At 42.0% G+C, this 19783-nt stretch overlaps 2 protein-coding genes across 2 annotated transcripts in view; both read left to right on the top strand.

Moving 5' to 3' along the window:
* Window positions 1-2757, top strand: part of eif2a (eukaryotic translation initiation factor 2A) — a 33754-nt gene extending 30997 nt beyond the window's left edge. Inside the window, 1 exon segment of the mRNA NM_001127089.2 lies at window positions 2516-2757. Within this exon segment, the coding sequence (NP_001120561.2) occupies window positions 2516-2581 (66 nt within the window). The 3' untranslated portion in view covers window positions 2582-2757.
* A 7582-nt stretch (window positions 2758-10339) lies between these two features.
* On the top strand, window positions 10340-15481 carry selenot (selenoprotein T). Its single transcript, NM_203537.3, has 6 exons — window positions 10340-10554; window positions 12466-12576; window positions 13099-13225; window positions 14186-14273; window positions 14599-14754; window positions 14839-15481. Exons 1-5 carry the CDS (start codon window positions 10403-10405, stop codon window positions 14724-14726), a joined length of 606 nt encoding a protein of 201 aa, NP_988868.2. The 5' UTR covers window positions 10340-10402; the 3' UTR covers window positions 14727-14754; window positions 14839-15481.
* The last annotated feature ends 4302 nt before the right edge of the window (window positions 15482-19783 follow it).

The raw sequence follows: 19783 nt of genomic DNA, 5'->3' as shown, positions 1-19783 counted from the left end.
GAGAAGGACCGATTCCTGACCTTGGGGGACCTGCGGAAGCAGTGGACTGAGTCTGGAGTAGAAACATCCAGAGCCACCGTGTACAGGCGTGTGCAGGAAATGGGCTACAGGTGCCGCATTCCCCAGGTCAAGCCACTTTTGAACCAGAAACAGAAGTGCCTGACCTGGGCTACAGAGAAGCAGCACTGGACTGTTGCTCAGTGGTCCAAAGTATGTCATTCGGAAATCAAGGTGCCAGAGTCTGGAGGAAGACTGGGGAGAGGGAAATACCAAAATGCCTGAAGTCCAGTGTCAAGTACCCACAGTCAGTGATGGTCTGGGGTGCCATGTCAGCTGCTGGTGTTGGTCCACTGTGTTTTATCAAGGGCAGGGTCAATGCAGCTAGCTATCAGGAGATTTTGGAGCACTTCATGCTTCCATCTGCTGAAAAGCTTTATGGAGATGAAGATTTCATTTTTCAGCACAACCTGGCACCTGCTCACAGTGCCAAAACCACTGGTAAATGGTTTACTGCCCATGGTATTACTGTGCTCAATTGGCCTGCCAACTCTCCTGACCTGAACCCCATAGAGAATCTGTGGGATATTGTGAAGAGAAAGTTGAGAGACACAAGACCCAACACTCTGGATGAGCTTAAGGCCGCTATTGAAGCATCCTGGGCCTCCATAACACCTGAGCAGTGCCACAGGCTGATTGCCTCCATGCCACGCCACATTGAAGCAGTCATTTCTGCAAAAGGATTCCCGACCAAGTATTGAGTGCATAACTGAACATAATTATTTGAAGGTTGACTTTTTTTGTATTAAAAACACTTTTCTTTTATTGGTCGGATGAAATATGCTAATTTTTTGAGATAGGAATTTTGGGTTTTCATGAGCTGTATGCCACAATCATCAATATTAAAACAAGAAAAGGCTTGGACTACTTCAGTTGTGTGTAATGAATCTAAAATATATGAAAGTCTAATGTTTATCAGTACATTACAGAAAATAATGAACTTTATCACAATATGCTAATTTTTTGAAAAGGACCTGTATACTTACTATTAGGGCTCACACAGAAAGGCGATTCACCCTGTGTTTTCTTGCGGTGGAGTTTTCCTGTGTCGCACAGCAGTACAAAACGGCTATCTGTACGAGCCCTTAATCTCACTTACCTGCAATGTTTTAACAGGGCAAATGCAATGTGTATTCCAGTGGCCTCTCTACATGCCTTTTGTTTGCAATGATATATGTGAAATGCTGTAAATGCTGGGTAAAATGTCGTCCTGAGGATACTCACTGGTGGAGCAACTCAAGGAGCTGCAGAACAAATCTGTAATGGGGGTCTTAAGTGAGGCAAGTGGGCAGGATTTGTGACGAGGACACAAAGGCCCAGGCCTAGGGTGGCCTTGGTATGCCTGAAGTTGAGCCCACTTGCTGGATTTCAATTCACAAGCCAGTTTATGAAGAGTGTATAAAAGTAATATTGACATGTTTATGGTGAATTTGGAACAAGCCACTATCACTTTAAAATAGGCATGCTCTGTTGCATGGGATGATTGTTTTCTTTAATCCCTGCCTTGTCTAGTGTGTGACCAGTTTGCAACCCTCTTTCTTGCTAAGTACATATGAAAACATGTTTATTCTACAATACTGACTATCTAATTATTTTAATGTTGGAATTTAATTGCATATTTGGTAAGAATCATATGCTTTTAATATTATCTAAAGGGAAGAGACAGAAGTGGACAACCATATTATTTTGGTGATTGTGTCCTCCTTGTTGTATTACTTCATATTTCCTTCTGTGAAGGCAGTCTTGTTTAGGAAGTTATTTTTCTTATGTCTTACTCTAAATAATGCAATATTGTGGCCCTTCTCTTTCAAAAGAGATCTGCAGAGATCTTCCCTATATGAGCTTACAAGAGGAGTGCAAATGACCATTAAATCTACCATGGGTTCTAATTATAAGTTTCCAGGCATGCACTGGCAATCCATTGTTTCTGGCTGCCGTAAGATGCCGTAGACAGTCATTATGTATTTGGACTATTTGGGCCTCTGTGTACTTAAAATGCCAGGATCTTTTGAGTCTTAGTCCAGACCTGCAAGTGTCCTTTATAATAAAATAATAATACATTTTACCTGCTCCCCTCTCCAGAGAAACTATTCCTCCAGTAACTCATTGAATTATCAGCAAACTGGTTCTTGTCCTAGTCATAACTGTTTCCGTAGGGCTGCTGAGAATAAGACTTCCTGTGGGGTCTTTGCTGAATGTTTGAGGAAGGTGAGCTTTCTCTTTAAGCAAGCACACTGTGGCCCTGGATTATGTATGCAATTTGTATTTATTATAGTGCTGAAAAGTTCCATTCATTTTCTCCACAAAGTCAGCAACCTAGTGTTATATTTCCGGATATTCAAGGATATTATTCTGAGGCTGAGATTTAAGACTGATCCATTTGTAGCGGCAGCAGTGCAGTAAGTTATTTTCTGTAAACAACGTCCTCATTGTGTAAATGTCTGTATTTCCCCCACAGATTGAGAAGATCCAGAAGGAAAATGTTCTTCTAAAGGAAATAGAAGATTTGGAGCTTGGTGTGTAACATTAGTTAATGGAAGGAAAACTGTGTCCATCACTGCTATAGTTTTATACTATACAAGTGATTTCATTGTGCCGGAGAATCTTGAAATCATTGTATTTATATTTAACAAATACAGACGGAGAGTGTCCTAGAATGCTTTTATAACGTGTATAAAAGGAAAAAAATCTACATGGAAATCTTGTTCTGTTTTCTTAAGAGTGTAGAAAGGAAAGAACATACCCATTAGTCTTGTAAAACCATGGAGACAATTGAGCCTCATTTGCTGGCTGAAACAAAAAAAATATTGGTTGCCATGAGTTACTGCCCATGTGCAAATTTGCCCAATATTTATAAATGAGCCCCAGTAAGTAATGTACATATCCAGCTGTGTTATATATAAACACAGGTCATCAGGGACTTGCACATAGGCTAAAGTGGAGACATACTGTCCAATCTTCGCAAGTATAACATTTTTTAGGCATTAAAGACAACAACATACAGGTCAAGGACATTAGAAGAATCTGGTGTGTGCACATTTATGGCAGGAATTCTTTTCATATCTGATAAAAGTTTTATGGAACCTGACTTTAAGTTTGTGCTTGTTACATTAAGCACATATTTAAAGAAATGTTGTTGAACTGGTTTGTATGTATATTTTTTGTTAAGTAACTCCTGACTTTAGACTCTTGCTTAACCAGAGTTCATAATGTGGGCAAACATCCTTCTTATAAGTGCAAAACAAGTAATCTTGTGCAATGGCAGTGGAATGGGCCATATTGAAGTGGTCAGGCATGTTCAGCCTGTAACTCTGGTAGGATGCCACCTTTCCAGAAAGTTTGTAAAATTTCTGCCCCAACTGTAAATGAAATGGAAATGTCTCAGCAGTTCAGACACAATTATACTTTGACAGTTTTCTGAGTTCTATACAAACCCAGCACACACAACCCACACCTACCAATCTATACACTCACTCTATACACTCACATATATAAACTATATATACAACCACTAATACTAACTGTAGATATAAGTATCACAATAGCCTTGGATATTCTGATTGTTCAAGAACACATCCAGGCCCCTCTTAAAGGCATTAACAGAATCTGCCATTACCACATCTCTAGGAAGGGCATTCCACAGCCTCACTACCCCCAACAAACTACCATTCAGTAGATAGTTCGCGTTTATATTATTTCTACCAAAGTGCTTAATTTTGCCAGGGCTGTGGAGTCGGAGGCAATTTTGGTTACCTGGAGTCGGCAAAAAATGAACCGACTCCGACTCCTACTAAATTTAAATGGGAATAAAAAAAAAAAAAATAAAGCAAGTTTAAATGTCCCAATTCACAAACAGTCATAATTAATTACTTCTCTGCTATAAGAATAAAGCCCAATGCACACAGTGCATAAACGAACATGTTGAGTGACCATGAAGCATGCTTTTCATTGACTGTATGAATGTATAAAATACATTAGTATATTAGTCGGAGTCAGAAGTATCAGAAACTGAGGAGAATTTATCTACCGACTCCACAGCCCTGAATTTTGCATTTATCAACATTGAACCTCATTTTCCAGTTTGCTGCCCAGTTTTCCAATTTTGTCAAATCGCTCTGCAAAGCGGCAGCATCCTGCATGGAACTTATAGTTTTGCACAATTTTGTGTCATCAGCAAAAATAGAAACAGTACTCTCTATGCCCTCCTCCAGGTCATTAATAAACAAGTTAAAAAGCAAAGGACCAAGGACTGACCCCTGCGGTACTCCACTAACCACACTGGTCCAATTAGAAAATGTTCCATTAACCACCACTCTTTGTAATCTATCCTTCAGCCAGTTCTCTATCCAATTACAAATATTATGTTCTAGGCCAATACTCCTTAATTTGATCATTAACCTTCTGTGAGGTACTGTATCAACTGCCATTCCAGCATCGAGGTTCCTGCTCACCTCCTCATAAAAGGTGACTAAGTCTGGCAAGATCTGTTACGCATAAAACCATGCTGGCACAAACTAATAGTATTGTGAACTGCAATGTATTCAAGTACCCTATCCCTTATTACCCCTTCCAAAAGTTTTCCTACTACTGATGTTAGACTAACAGGCCTATAGTTTTCAGGCTGAGAGCGGGATCCCTTTTTAAATAACGGCACCACATTAGCGATTAGTGATGTCAGTGCCTTACCTCTTCCCTGCCCCTGAGATGTCACTGTCTGCCCCCTGCCTGGCGACGATAACCAGCAACCCTACTTTAAAGTAATAAACTGCCCTTTATGATTTGACAATTGAGCAGACAAGTCTGGTGGATGCCAAGAGAACACTAGCTGCCTACATGGGTCATGCTGACTATACATTTTAGTGAAGAAGGAATAATGCTTCTAATTTAGAAATAAAAAGTATACCATAAAAATCATGACCGTATCCGTTTAAAGAAGGAAACAAAATATAGCAGATCACTAATATGATGGTTAACCATCAAATTTAACACCATGGCAAAAGTGAGCATAGCAACAAGAGATAAGGTGGGTATCCTACATTGGCAAGGTCTCACCCAAGCAGAAACTTAAGCTGTGCCGTCCAAGCTCTTCTGCAGAAGCACAGATCAGCAGGGTTCAAGGACCCCTTACCACTCTTAGCTACAGTCCAGATAGCTCTTTATCAGAAGTGGTCTTCATGGAAGTTGTTGCAACCCAAAAGCCATTCGTCTGGGATGAAAACAAAGCCAAACAACTCGGCTACAAACAAAGGTGCTCTGGACTCAGAGCCAAATATTTAAAATTTTGACTTATAACAGAAGTCAGGTTCTCTGCTGAAGGACTGGAGAATGATACATGGAAAAACAGCCATTCCAGGATGGCTCAATGAGTATGGCACAACCCGTGGCGGCGCGATTTCAGTGAAATTGCGGAAGTTGCCACGCATGCCATCCCACCGGCGATTTGGATTTTCGCTGGTGGGATGGCATTTCGGGGAGATTAGTCACCCGCGAACAGGGAGATTTGTCGCAGGCGACTAATCTCCCCGTGTGCCAGAGCCCTTAGAGATTGCTTCTGCTCAGACCTGGACTTGAAGTGAAAGCTAAGCAGTGATCACCTAACATGCCAAATACAAGATAATTAGGATTTGCATAATACAGATAGCAAATATGCAGAGCACTGCCAGGAGTGGGGATGGAGACACACATGCACATAAGCTTGCATACATTGCCAGTTTCCCACTCCTCTTTCACCACATAGCGCTGTCTCTCATGTTCACTGCTGGCTATAGAATGGCAAAAATCAAACATGGCAGCTGCTCAAGCATTGATGCTGACATTTATGTTTTGGCATATCCAATCATGGTAATTCAAGAAGGGGCGTATTGGTTGTTGGATGCCTTGGGGATAATTAGGAATATGATGCTGAATTTGTTCCCCTTTAAATGAAGAAAAGCCCAGTAATGTTGCCATCTATATCTGCTGTGACAAAGTGCAGCGTCCCTGTATTCAAGCGTAATGTACCAAATGTGTGTTTATGCACAAGTGTATGCAGGCGGTTCTCCATACAATAATCTCCATACAAACAAGCATATCAGTATCCCCAGGAGCGGCAAGGCAATACATGTCACGGAAAGCGATAGAGAAAACCGGAAAGGATATTACAGTAATAAAGAAATAAGATAAACAAATAGGGCCTTTTCCAGAAAAGCTCGGGCTGATTCTAACCAGCACATCCCATCTGGTGTAGTCATAAAGCATTCCAGTTGTAAAATGATGTGTTAATGTGCTTGTGAGTTATTATTATTATCCTTTACTTATATAGCCCTGGCACATTTACACAGAACTTTGCAGACATTCTTTACTATTTCATGTATGTATGAAATAGAAGGGGACACCAAACCAAAAGCAATAAGTCCTATTAGTAGCATAACATTCTTATAAAGGAGCTAATAACTGTATAGCCAATTAAAGGAAAAGGACATTGAGAATCTCGGGGGGAGGTACAAATTTGTTAAGCACCACCCAGTGATGGCTTACCTTCAGCAGGACAGGCTGCTGCCATTATCCCCTAGCTTTCCAGGCATTCCTTGTTCCTATTGACTTCACACACCACATAACTGGGTTTTGTACTGCCTACATGCGCATTTAAATATTTGACCAGCGCAGGGGAAGCCTGAATGGGTTGGGCAAGATGGCAACGGTCCTCCCTACCATAGACTGTTACATTGTTATTTACATGGGTTTTCTGTCCCATTATTACATCACTTAGATCTCAATTGCCTAGATTTCTGTCCAGTTTTCTCAGTGTTTTAAACTGGACAGCCCTTTGAAAATTGGGATGTCTGGTTCAAAACCAGACCGGTGACAACTCTATCTGTCTATAGTTTGCCTGATAAGTAAATCAAATGTTTTAATTAAAAGTATGGAATTTATTATAAAGAAACTAGTTATCCAAGAAAAAAAAAATGTTTTTGATTGATTTGCCTTTCTTGCTAAAATACTGTATATACTCGAGTATAAGCCAATCCAAATATAAGCCGAGGTACCTAATTTTACCTAATAAAACTGGAAAAACTTATTGATTTGAGTATAAGCCTAGGGTAGGAAATGCAGCAGCTACTGCTAAGTTTCAATAATCAAAATAAATACCAACAAAATTACAGTGGGGTATGTGTGTTTAAATATTTATTTAAACAGTAAACTAACTCTAGTGGAGAAGAGGGTCAACAAAAACAATATGGTATCAATGATGATACCTTAAGAGTACTACCCCCTTAGTTCAATCAGCAACCAAGGTAAAACACACAGAGTTAAAGGAACAGTAACACCAAAAAATGAAAGTGTATAAAAGTAACTAAAATATAATGTGCTGCTGCCCTGCACTGGTAAAAGTTGTGTGTTTACTTCAGAAAATCTACTATAATTTATATAAATAAGCTGCTATGTAGCCATGGAGGCAGCCATTCAAAGGAGAAAAGGCACAGGCACAGAGCAGATAACAGATAAAACACTATTGTATTCTACAGAACTTATCTGTTATCTGCTATGTAACCTGTGCCTTTTCTCCTTTTTTCCAGCTTGAATGGCTGCCCCCGTGGCTACACAGCAGCTTATTATATAAATTATAGTAGTGTTACTGTAGCAAACACACCAGTTTTACCAGTGCAGGGCAACAGTGCATTATATTTTTATTACTTTAAAGCTCTTTCATTTTTTGGTGTTACTGTTCCTTTAAAATCCTCCAAAACTATATTTAGTTTATATCGATTATAAAGTGCAATGTCTAGTGCAGAATGGGACAGGTGAGGATGGTAGATAAAGATGAATTTGGGAGCAGGCCAGGGCACTGGAGGGTCTGGTTGCGGGTGGTCTAATTTGCACACAAAGGACAGAGGCTGCTAGTCTGGAGGGACCCATTGCACCCGACTCGAGTATAAGCTGAGGGTGACTTTTTCAGCACATTTTGGGTGCTGAAAAACCAGGCTTATACTCTAGTATATACAGTAATTAGAAATGTATTGTAATTGATAACTACACCATGTTGATAGAAAAAAAATCTATAGGGATCGTAATACACTGCTCAAAAAAATAAAGGGAACACAAAAAGAAGACATTCTAGATCTGAATGAATGAAATATTCTAAAATACTTCATTTTTTACATAGTTGAATGTGCTGACAACAAAATTACACAAAAATTATCAATGGAAATCAAATTTATCAACCCATGGAGGTCTGAATTTGGAGTCACACTCAAAACTAAAGTGGAAAAAAACACTACAGGCTGATCCAACTTTGATGTAATGTCCTTAAAACAAGTCAAAATGAGGCTCAGTAGTGTGTGTGGCCTCCACGTGCCTGTATGACCTCCCTACAAAGCCTGGGCATGCTCCTCTTGAGGTGGCGGATGGTCTCCTGAGGGATCTCCTCCCAGACCTGGACTAAAGCATCCACCAACTCCTGAACAGTCTGTGGTGTTGGTACAAAGTGGCGTTGGTGGATGGAGCGAGACATGATGTCCCAGATGTGTTCAATTGGATTCAGGTCTGGGGAACGGGTGGGCGAGTCCATAGCATCAATGCCTTCGTCTTGCAGGAACTGCTGACACACTCCAGCCACATGAGGTCTAGCAATGTCTTGCATTAGGAGGAACCCAGGGCCAACCGCACCAGCATATGGGCTCACAAGGGGTCTGAGGATCTCATCTCGGTACCTAATGGCAGTCAGCCTACCTCTGGCGAGCACATGGAGAGATGTGTGGCACCCCCCAAAGAAATGCACCCCACACCATTACTGAGCCACTGCCAAACCAGTCATGCTGGAGGATGTTGCAGGCAGCAGGACATTCTCCATGGTGTCTCCAGATTGGTTTCATCTGTGAAGAGCACAGGGCGCCAGTGGGGAATTTGCCAATCTTGGTGTTGGCTTGCAAATGCCAAACTTCCAGCACGGTGTTGGGCTGTAAGCACAACCCCCACCCGTGATTGTCGGGCCCTCATACCACCCTCATGGAGTCTGTTTCTGACCGTTTGAGCAGACACGTAGACATTTGTGGCCCGCTGGAGGTCATTTTGCAGGGCTTTGGCAGTGCTCCTCCTGTTCCTCCTTGCACAAAGGCAGAGGTAGCGGTCCTGCTGCTGGGTTGTTGCCCTCCTATGGCCTCCTCCACATCTCCTGATGTACTGTCCTGTCTCGTGGTAGCGCCTCCATGCTCTGGACACTAAGCTGACAGACACAGAAAACCTTCTTGCCACAGCTCGCATTGATGTGCCATTCTGGATGAGCTGCACTACCTGAGTCATTTGAGTGGGTTGTAGACTCCGTCTCATGCTACCACTAGAGTGAAAGCACCTCCAGCATTCAAAAGTGACCAAACCATCAGCCAGAAAGCATAGGAACTGAGAAGTGGCCTGTGGTCACCACCTGCAGAACCACTCCTTTATTGGGGATGTCTTGCTAATTGCCTATAATTTCCACCTGTTGTCTATTCCAACAGGTGGAAATTTAAGTGTTTAAGTGTTCCCTTTATTTTTTTGAGCAGTGTATATAAATATTCAGGTCCAAACTGGACAGGAGGCAACCCTATCTGGGTGGCACCTCAGTTTCTTTACTTTGTTTTAGTGTCTGGCAATAGGGCTACAAGATGGCTTCCAGAGTGCCCATGTACCTGTATGTTTCATCGCTATGAACAAGGGGCAGATAAGGTGCCAGTGGGGTTGAGGAAGAGGCGGGGGACCTGTACACAAACTGGGAGGATTCCCTTCCCATTAAGGGGGGCAGTGTTGCTATAATGTCTTTGAGTGAGGTTTTTTCATTAGAGCAATTATGGTTAAATGGAAATGGGTTTTGCTGTTGCTATTGGTATCAGAAGTTGGCAGCATATAAATATATAATGTAATATTTTCTGCAAAACAGCAGCAAATCATACAATAAAACATTCTAAATATACTCAAACGGACACAAAATTAATAAGAAAAAATAACTTAAGCAGTGCATAATGTGATAGTTTGTGTCCACTAAAATAATCTTATATCTTGACTCTAGTCGAATAGTGCTCTTTGCAAAACAAACGATATTTTAACCACAGAGAAACTATATTTATAGATAAGGGATATTATGCTTTTACGTGTAGTCTAGAGACACCGCAGCTGTATTTCTTTCGTCACTAACCGTTTCCATAGTGCTTGTTCCTATAAATAAGCGCCCATCTAATGTACACGATTCGTAGCCTGCATTCCCTGAAGGTTTCCCAAAATAAAAATGGCGGCAGAGGGTTCCCTGGTTTCGTATATGACATCGGTGGCGTGCTCACGTTCATGTGACGCAGCTGCTCCCTGTGCATTCTGGGCCTGCTGGCTGTAAGGAAGGATGGCGAGGAGCTCGGGCCCGTTGTGTCTACTGCTGCTCGGCGGACTTGTTGCCGGTATCCTGAGCGGGGCCTCAGCGGACGGTAATGGGCTGCCGAGCAAAAAGCTAAAGATGCAGTATACTGCTGGGCCGCTGCTCAAGTTCCAGATCTGGTGAGTAGTGTCTGGGAAACGGAACCTCCATTAAAGTGTATGGGAGAGGCCGGGGTCGTGTGCAGCGCCTTGCAACATAGCAGCGCCTTGCAACATAGCAGCAGCCGCTCGACTGGTTCTGCGGGTGTGAGATTGCACATGGGGCAGAGTGGTCTCCTGTTCCCGGCGCCTCCAGGCTGCTTTGTCTGCTCCCATCTGGCCTCACCGGATTATTGCCTATGGCTGAGCCTTCTCACCCCCCGCTCTCAGTACCAGTCTCTTCTGTGTCACATGGTCCTTTCCTGCATTTGTTCTAACCCCATGGCTCCCTGCCTTTGTGTCAGCGAGTGGCTCTCATGTATATGTTATTATGTTGCACTGGCTGTTACTGCTGTCCTGTTGTCTGCCTTAGCAACATTAGCCCCATTGTCCTTGTGTTCTTCCTGAGGGCTTTGTGTAGCCAGAAATGTCACTGCCCTTCAGTGTTACAGCCCTGTATGGCTTATCTTGTGACTTGCAATGCTGACTCGCTTCCCTAGAGCAATGCCCTGCAATCTGCACAGTTACACATGGGACTAGGCATTTACTAAGGCCCAGGAGCAACAAAGAAACAACATGGTTTAATATCTATATCTCTGTATATATCATTTTGTTATATTGTGCATTAAACACTGGGCTTTGTTAGGATTCGTGTCAGAATGTTCTAACTAGCTGGGGTCTGGGCTATAATGCATTATAAGAGAAAAGGAAATTTAAGGGACTAGTAAAGTGGTGCTCGCCCGGGAATACTGTCACTATCATAGTTTTTACCCCAGTCCGGCACTCCCTTTCTGTTAAACACACTGATCAGGGTATTGTACCTCTAAGCTTTGTGCCACCATCTTTACTGCTTTCCCAGGGATCCCTGGAAGCTTCTTTAGGATCAGTGCATGGGCAGTGCAATAAATTCAGAGATTGTGCAAGGCTGCTTAGGCAGCAGTCCTGGGTGGGATAAATAGGGTATCTTTAAGGATGTAGCAGGGTTGGTTCCTAAAGGTCCCCATACACGGGCCGACTATAGCTGCCGATATCGGTCCCTTGGACCGATTCGGCAGCTAATCGGCCCGTGTATGGGGAGAGCAGAGCGGCCAGGCCGACCGATATCTGGCCTGAAATTGGCCAGATCTCGATCGGCCAGGTTAGAAAATCCGGTCGGATCGGGGACCGCCTCAGTTCGTTGATGCGGTCCCCGAACCGACTGCCCCATAACCAAAAATGTAATCCGATCGTTTGGCCCCAACTAAAAGCTAAAAGCTCCCCGATATCGCCCACCTGTAGGTGGGGATATCGGGGGAAGATCCGCTTGCTTGGCGATCTCGCCAAGCGAGCGGATCTTACAGTGTATGGGGACCTTAAGTGTTAGGGCCTGCAGATCAAATTGGTCCCTATGACAAACCGGTCACAGAGATGTTACTTTCTGCAGTGAGCTGCAATGACTGAACAGAGCTGGCTTGTGCTGTGTAAATGTTGGACTTTGAGCGCTTTTGGGGTTTCTGATGCAGGCATCTGTTAATAGATAAACTCCCAGATGTAAGTTTGTAAAGACAAACGGTGACAGGCCATGACCTTAGGCTGTGGCACACATGGGGATTTTTCCTCTGGCTCGTGAGCTGCTGGAAAGATGATCGAACCCATTTGTTCCATAATAGGCAGTGATCAGAGGTGCAGCCATGTTTGGGCAATTTGAAGCCAGCACCAATAATGTAACATGTCATTAGCCTTTGGTATTGTGCGGGAGGTGCAGTCTTCACATCAGATTCAGCCGGCGGCCATTTAAATGTGATGTGTTTTTAACAGGCAGGCTTCTATCTGTGAGGATCATGTGGTCTGTGGAGTCTGTGTAGTAGTTTTTAATGAGCTTTGTAATTTCATTATTTATATGTTGCTTTGCAGTGTTTCCTGAGGTTATCGGCGGGTGTTTGAGGATTACATGCGGGTTATTAGCCAGCGGTACCCAGACATTCGTATAGAAGGAGAGAACTATCTTCCTCATCCCATTTATAGGTAAGTGGAATACGGGGATAAAATAAAAACATCCTCTGTAGAAGTAGGCCTAAGTGTACAGTGTTGCCAAAGCAGCCTCTGGTAGTCCCTGTACAGCTAAAGCCTCCACAGATGGTATGGGAGGGTGCAGGCCAAGCCCCAGGGCAATGTAGATTAGGAGGATGTGCGGGGCCACATTAGGAGTACAGAGTGACAGATTTTCTAGAGTAGCTGTGAAGATTTGTTGAGCAAATACACTTTAAAGCACTTTAAATTTTAGGGTCAGTTCATATGGGAAACTGCAAAGGTGTTTTTGCTTTAAAAAAAAAAAAAAAAAAAAAGAGAATACATTTAATTTCAGTAACGTTTTGTATTCTTTTCCCTTTAATAGTAATGTATGTATGAGTACATGTCTTCATACATGTGCAGAACATTCTTACTTTCCATTAAATAGAGTGCAGAGTGGAAGCCAGGTTTAGGAACATGGATTGGGACATGTTTTTGGCGCCGCACTGATGCCAGTTCTTTTTCCTTTTTCACTAGGAACATTGCATCTTTCTTGTCAGTCTTCAAGCTAGTATTAATAGGATTAATAATTGCTGGTAAAGATCCATTTGCGTTCTTCGGCATGCAAGCTCCAAGTGTTTGGCAGTGGGGACAAGAAAACAAGGTATGTTGTTTGATGCATTTATCATCCTGAGATGACATTTTACATAAAAGTCTGGTTTATTTTTGGTTGATAGCAGTGGCAGCCTATCTCTGTAAGCTGTTCTCACATCGTAAAAATAAGTGTCTGTCCATTGGCTTCATATCATACAATATATGTATTTCATGTGTCTAGGATTCTGTTTTGCTGTATTTCCCTGGGTCAGGATAGACAGAGCTGTGCCTTTTCATACATAGAATAAACCCACAACTGACTTAATGCCTGTAGAATATATTGCTGCATGTTACATCATGTGCTTCATTGGCCTCTTAGCTCTTGTTCCCGAGACACAAACATTATCTGACAGATCACTAAGCAACCAAGCATAACATGGTTAGAGTGAATGGAGTTCATTGGACATGTCATTATTTGAACAACTTCATATGTTCCTTAACGGTATGTCCTGCAGAGCATTTGCCTAGTCCAGATTGCTGGCCTCTGCCTAATAGGATTACTAGTAACACACAGTGCCTTTTAATCTCCCCGTGTGTCACTGCCCTTAAAGGTATATTTACCTCACCAACTGCGGATTATGGTTAGTTGTCTCATTAAATACAACAAGGGCGCTGCCCCATTTTGTTTATTACTTATTAAACAGAGGATTTAAATAATCTGGCCACTGGGGGGCACTTGTGGCCCTTTGCATGTGATTAAACAGGTGCTATAGAGCACACAAGCAGCAGATCTTGCATACTAAACTGTGGCTGTAGCTGGCCACATTATAAATGCTTCTACATGTGTCAGGGATAGAGCCAAACAGGTTATAATGTGTTAATGTGTGCGTATAAGGACAGATTTTATTGCTCTTTTCATAATATTCTGCTGTTCCTCCTTCTTTGCACTTGTTATTTAGAGGAAATTGAAGAAAAAAACCATCCAGTATATAAAGAATTTAATTTTAAATGCATCCTCTTGCTATTTCAGGTTTATGCTTGCATGATGGTTTTTTTTGTAAGCAACATGATTGAGAACCAGTGCATGTCCACAGGAGCCTTTGAGATCACTCTGAATGGTAAATATCAAGCATCCTTTATTGGGGAAGGGGGAGGGTAAAAGGAAGGCATGCCAGTCAGATCCTATTAATGGTACTTACCAGTGGTTCACAGGTCACAAAGTCTCTATGAATGCTCCTTCATCTGTTTGCATTGTATCTCCCCATCTGCTAAACAGGTATAGTAATTGAATTTAATATGGAGGAAGGAAGCTTAAGTGACATCATTGAACCTGATGGGGACAGCAGATAGGGACACTTTGACTTGCTGTGCTGGCTTCTGCATTTGTTTACATTTAAATATTAAGTGTAACCTCTGTGCCATGGTTATTTGTTTGTCTCTTAGATGTACCCGTGTGGTCAAAGCTGGAGTCTGGGCACCTTCCATCCGTGCAGCAACTTGTCCAAATAATTGATAACGAAATGAAGTTAAATGTTCACATGGATGCAATTCCTCACCACCATCGCTCGTAGCCACGTTTCCCAGTACCACGTTTATCTTGTGAGTAGGCTTACTAAGAATCCTTGCAGCTACTACTCCTGCTTTCATTTTGCTAAATCATTTTGTTTTTGTTTTTTTTCCTAGACATGAAGCGGGCTTTTGCAATGGTGCCAACGGGGCTGGTATTCATGAAGGCTTGCACTGAAAACACTTGCTGTTAGTGTAGGCTGGAGGCTTCTCTGCCGTCTCGTTGCGCCGTTTAAAGTCCCCAGTGCAAGATACTCATGGTGCTGCTGCTGTCTCCTGGCATTCTACAGAGTGCAATAACTTCCTGGGTAGCAAGAAGCATCTTTTATTTAAAGCCATTATTTCCAGGGCTCCATAGTTCATATAATGCTGGCATTACAACATTTTGTTGTTTTATAATCCTGATTTACAGTGTTGCAATAGTTCAAGCCTAATTTTCCTCCTAGGACATTTGTCCTTTTTGAGATCTAATTTTTATAAGAATTTCTTCTTTTTATAGTTTTGAAATGCTGTTGTAACAAATATCTCCAGTAATCCTTTACGGTTTCCACTTTGTTTCCTTAAAGATTATATTGCAGATTATGAAAATAAGTTATTCTAAATTATGAGCAGACCTGTAGGCAGATAATGGCATTTAGTGGTGGATACACACTGAAACAGATTCTAGAGTTTTTAACTGAGCCTTTATACTTGTCCTCTTTGCAGAAAATGCAGATTAAGTTAAATAAACTGATCATGAAATAAAACGTCACTAAAAACACGGTGTTGCGTGGCTTCATATTTCTGATGGTAACTTGTAGGAAAGCCTTTGGCATTTTACAGTCCCTCGGAGGCAGGTAACCTTATCTGAACTTGCGTACATTACCAGTCTGCCGTGGGATCAGTAGGAGAGGGAATTGAAGGGAAGTTTATTTAAAATTTTCCGGGGATGCTTCCACCCTGGATTTGAGTTTGTATGCATTGTACCAGTGGCCTAAGGACTCTTATAGCGCTCCCAGGGTATAAGAATTAAGAACCTACAAAACAACATGAACCATTAGCTTAGAACTTGACGTTGGTATTTGTCAGTGAAATGGGTAGTTCCCCCTTGTAAACACTTTTATCACTTCAGTTGCTTTCGGTTAGTACAGCAGAAATAGTGACATATTGCCCTTTCTTGAGTGTCAGCGACTTGACTTTTAGAATGCAATACACTAGTTAAGTGTTACATATAACAGTGGATAGCTTGGGTTCCTGGAGGCACTAGAGCCACACTGACATTTGCAAGACAAAGTTTGGTTTTACCTGGATTTACAACAGACCAACCTTATGTGGCCCAGCCCCTGCTCGTATGCATCCTTGGTCTCAGAGCACTGATGAACTGGCACACAGAGGATTTAAAAAAAACCCATCAGATCTCCTGTTTGCCTATTTCCTAGTGCTCCATAAAAAAGTAAATGAGGTTGGGTGGCATGCTGCCCCAAAAATTGTACCACCCTACGGCCTGAGTCTTTGTGGCCTTCCTGTAAATCTGGGCCTGATGATTATTTGCACATACATGGTTTGATCCTTCACTGCACCACAATTTTTTTTATCTTAACAGTAAGTTTGAAGCTGTCACTTACTCCTTCCTTTAGCTCCATTGACATCCACCTGGGTGAGGCTATACACATCTCATGAAAATGCATGGCTTGCCATAATTGGCTGGCAAGAATAGATTTTTCTGTGATCTACAAAATAGACAAAAAGTATGTTAGATGCAAGCCCTGTTCATTGGACATTGGAACAAGTTTGGGTCAAACTGGTTTTCAGACTTTCAGTTCTTTCCCCCGCATTGATTTCCAGCTTCTCTTCCTGTTCTTGTGTTCCAACCACCAACCCAAAAGTTCTTGTTCCGCAATTGAAAGCCTCCTAGTTATATCATAAATGGCAGTGTTCAGTGCTTTAACACTGGCCCATATACAGTGGCTTGCAAAAGTATTCGTCCCCCTTGAACTTTTCCACATTTTGTCACATTACAGCCACAAACATGAATCAATTTTTTTGGAATTCCACGTGAAAGACCAATACAAAGTGGTGCACACGTGAGAAGTGAAACGAAAATCATACATGATTTCAAACATTTTTTACAAATAAATAACTGCAAAGTGGGGTGTGCGTAATTATTCAGCCCCCTTTGGTCTGAGTGCAGTCATTTGACCATAGACATTGCCTGGTGGGTGCTAATGACTAAATAGAGTGCACCTGTGTGTAATCTAATGTCAGTACAAATACAGCTGCTCTGTGACGGCCTCAGAGGTTGTCTAAGAGAATATTGGGAGCATCAACACCATGAAGTCCAACCAACACACCAGACAGGTCAGGGATAAAGTTATTGAGAAATTTAAAGCAGGCTTAGGCTACAAAAAGATTTCCAAAGCCTTGAACATCCCACGGAGCACTGTTCAAGCGATCATTCAGAAGGAGTATGGCACAACTGTAAACCTACCAAGACAAGGCCGTCCACCTAAACTCACAGGCCGAACAAGGAGAGCGCTGATCAGAAATGCAGCCAAGAGGCCCATGGTGACGCTGGGGGAGCTGCAGAGATCTACAGCTCAGGTGGGGGAATCTGTCCATAGGACAACTATTAGTCGTGCACTGCACAAAGTTGGCCTTTATGGAAGAGTGGCAAGAAGAAAGCCATTGTTAACAGAAAACCATAAGAAGTCCTGTGGCAGCATCATGCTCTGGGGGTGCTTCTCTTCAGCAGGGACAGGGAAGCTGGTCAGAGTTGATGGGAAGATGGATGGAGCCAAATACAGGGCAATCTTGGAAGAAAACCTCTTGGAGTCTGCAAAAGACTTGAGACTGGGGCGGAGGTTCACCTTCCAGCAGGACAATGACCCTAAACATAAAGCCAGGGCAACAATGGGATGGTTTAAAAAAAAACATATCCATGCGTTAGAATGGCCCAGTCAAAGTCCAGATCTAAATCCAATCGAGAATCTGTGGCAAGATCTGAAAACTGCTGTTCACAAACACTGTCCATCTAATCTGACTGAGCTGGAGCTGTTTTGCAAAGAAGAATGGGCAAGGATTTCAGTCTCTAGATGTGCAAAGCTGGTAGAGACATACCCTAAAAGCCTGGCAGCTGTAATTGCAACAAAAGGTGGTTCTACAAAGTATTGACTCGGGGGCTGAATAATTACGCACACCCCACTTTGCAGTTATTTATTTGTGAAAAATGTTTGGAATCGTATGATTTTCGTTCCACTTCTCACGTGTACACCACTTTGTATTGGTCTTTCACGTGGAATTCCAATAAAATTGATTCATGTTTGTGGCTGTAATGTGACAAAATGTGTAAAAGCTCAAGAGGGCCGAATACTTTTGCAAGCCACTGTATATTACTCTGGCGATTTATAGGAAAATATGAGGATATTACAAGTCACCTAAAAGTCACATATAAAGGCACATGGCTGCTGTTGTAAAGGTCGTTGAACTCTGGGGTGCTTCCAATATCTAATTTGTAGTTTATACGCCCAAGTCTCAGACGTGACAAAGCTGACCGCTAAGCACCACTTACTAGGATGTACTTTGCAGGCTGTACATGGTTCTTATGTATTATACCTGTGTGTATTTTAACCTGTGTTAATGTATTTACCTTCTAGAATGCAATTGAGGCTGCCATTGTATAATTACATTGGGCTCTCGTTTACAAGCAGCAGGCGACTCCCTCCTGGCAGCCCTGTGATACAGGATATTCCTGGGAGTTTGGGGCTTGTCTGGATGCAAAGTCTTATCTGTTCCTATCTAGGAAGGGTTCAGCTGGGAGTGGGCAATGCATTATTCTAGTTACTCATCTAGGACTTCTTTGGATTACTGCTGGAAGAAACTTACGTAGAATTTTGCTTTTGTGCTCTCCTCATAGACTCATTTTGAGTGACGCTATCCACTAATTATCCAGTGCCAGAAGGTATCTCCAGTTCAAAACCATTAGAGGATGATTACATTTTCCCAGTGACTTGTTGGCAAAAATATGTTAAATGTTCTTTACCTTGCTGTGTTTCCATTAGTCTGTAGCATGTATGTATGTAAATATACACATATAAACAGGTGAATATATACAGTACAAACAGCCCATTGGGATAATGAATTGATTCATTTCCAGTTTCTAAAGTTTTGTATTCACCAGAGAAGGAGGAATTACCACTTAACCCCTTTGCTGCTACTGATGGCAGCTCATATACTGAGCAACACTGGAGCAGTGGCTTCATTCTCCGTCACTGTCATTACTTTCTCTGCAGAACCATTGCTGCCTGTGTGCCTCAGAACAGATCCTAGGGCAGGTGCTTTTATCTCAGGATAGTAATACTGGAAATCAGATTATATGCCGTCACACTCAGCCTAATTACATCTCTGCCATGGGTTCTTGGAAGTGAGAGTATTCTTCATATTTTTCATCACCTTGAGTGAAATTTGTGGTTTGGGATTGATAACATTTTAACAAGAATGGAAAAAAAATGCTTTCACCAGTATTTAATTAAAAACAGTTTTTTCTGTTTTGACCAGTGTCCCAGCCTAAGAGAAATTTTAAAGGACAAACAAAGGCTAATTTAATAGGGGTGTCAAAATGTTAGGCCCCCATTATGTATTTCCCCAAGCTGTTTATTCTTTCTGGAAATAAAAGCAAAGACTAACAGAGGCGTGGGCTTGCTCATGCTCAGTACAGTAAAACTCTGAGGCCTAGCAGAGGGGATCGACCCGTTCTGTGCAGCACCCATTTATAGGTGGTTGTTCAAGTTTCTACATAAGACACCTCACCCATAGTTCAGAGGAGAAATTAAGGCAAAAACCAATATTGCCCATATTGAACCCCTTTTTTCCCCATTGTTGTTGTTGGGTGCCATCATTATACAATTACCCATAATTACATAAGCTATATAATTATATAGGTATATTGTCAATAAATCAAAGGTATTTACTTGTACTTGAAAATGAAGTATTAAATCATGTAAGTTTAGTTCTGGGGAAAAAAGGGATTTTAGTTTATACCTGAATAGAGTTGTCAGCCATTGCCCTGCATGTGTATGGGCTTCCT

This window comes from Xenopus tropicalis, chromosome 5 (genome assembly GCF_000004195.4).
Source record: "Xenopus tropicalis strain Nigerian chromosome 5, UCB_Xtro_10.0, whole genome shotgun sequence".
In the NCBI taxonomy this organism is placed as follows: Eukaryota; Metazoa; Chordata; class Amphibia; order Anura; family Pipidae; genus Xenopus; species Xenopus tropicalis.
This window is presented reverse-complemented; position numbering and strand designations above follow the sequence as displayed.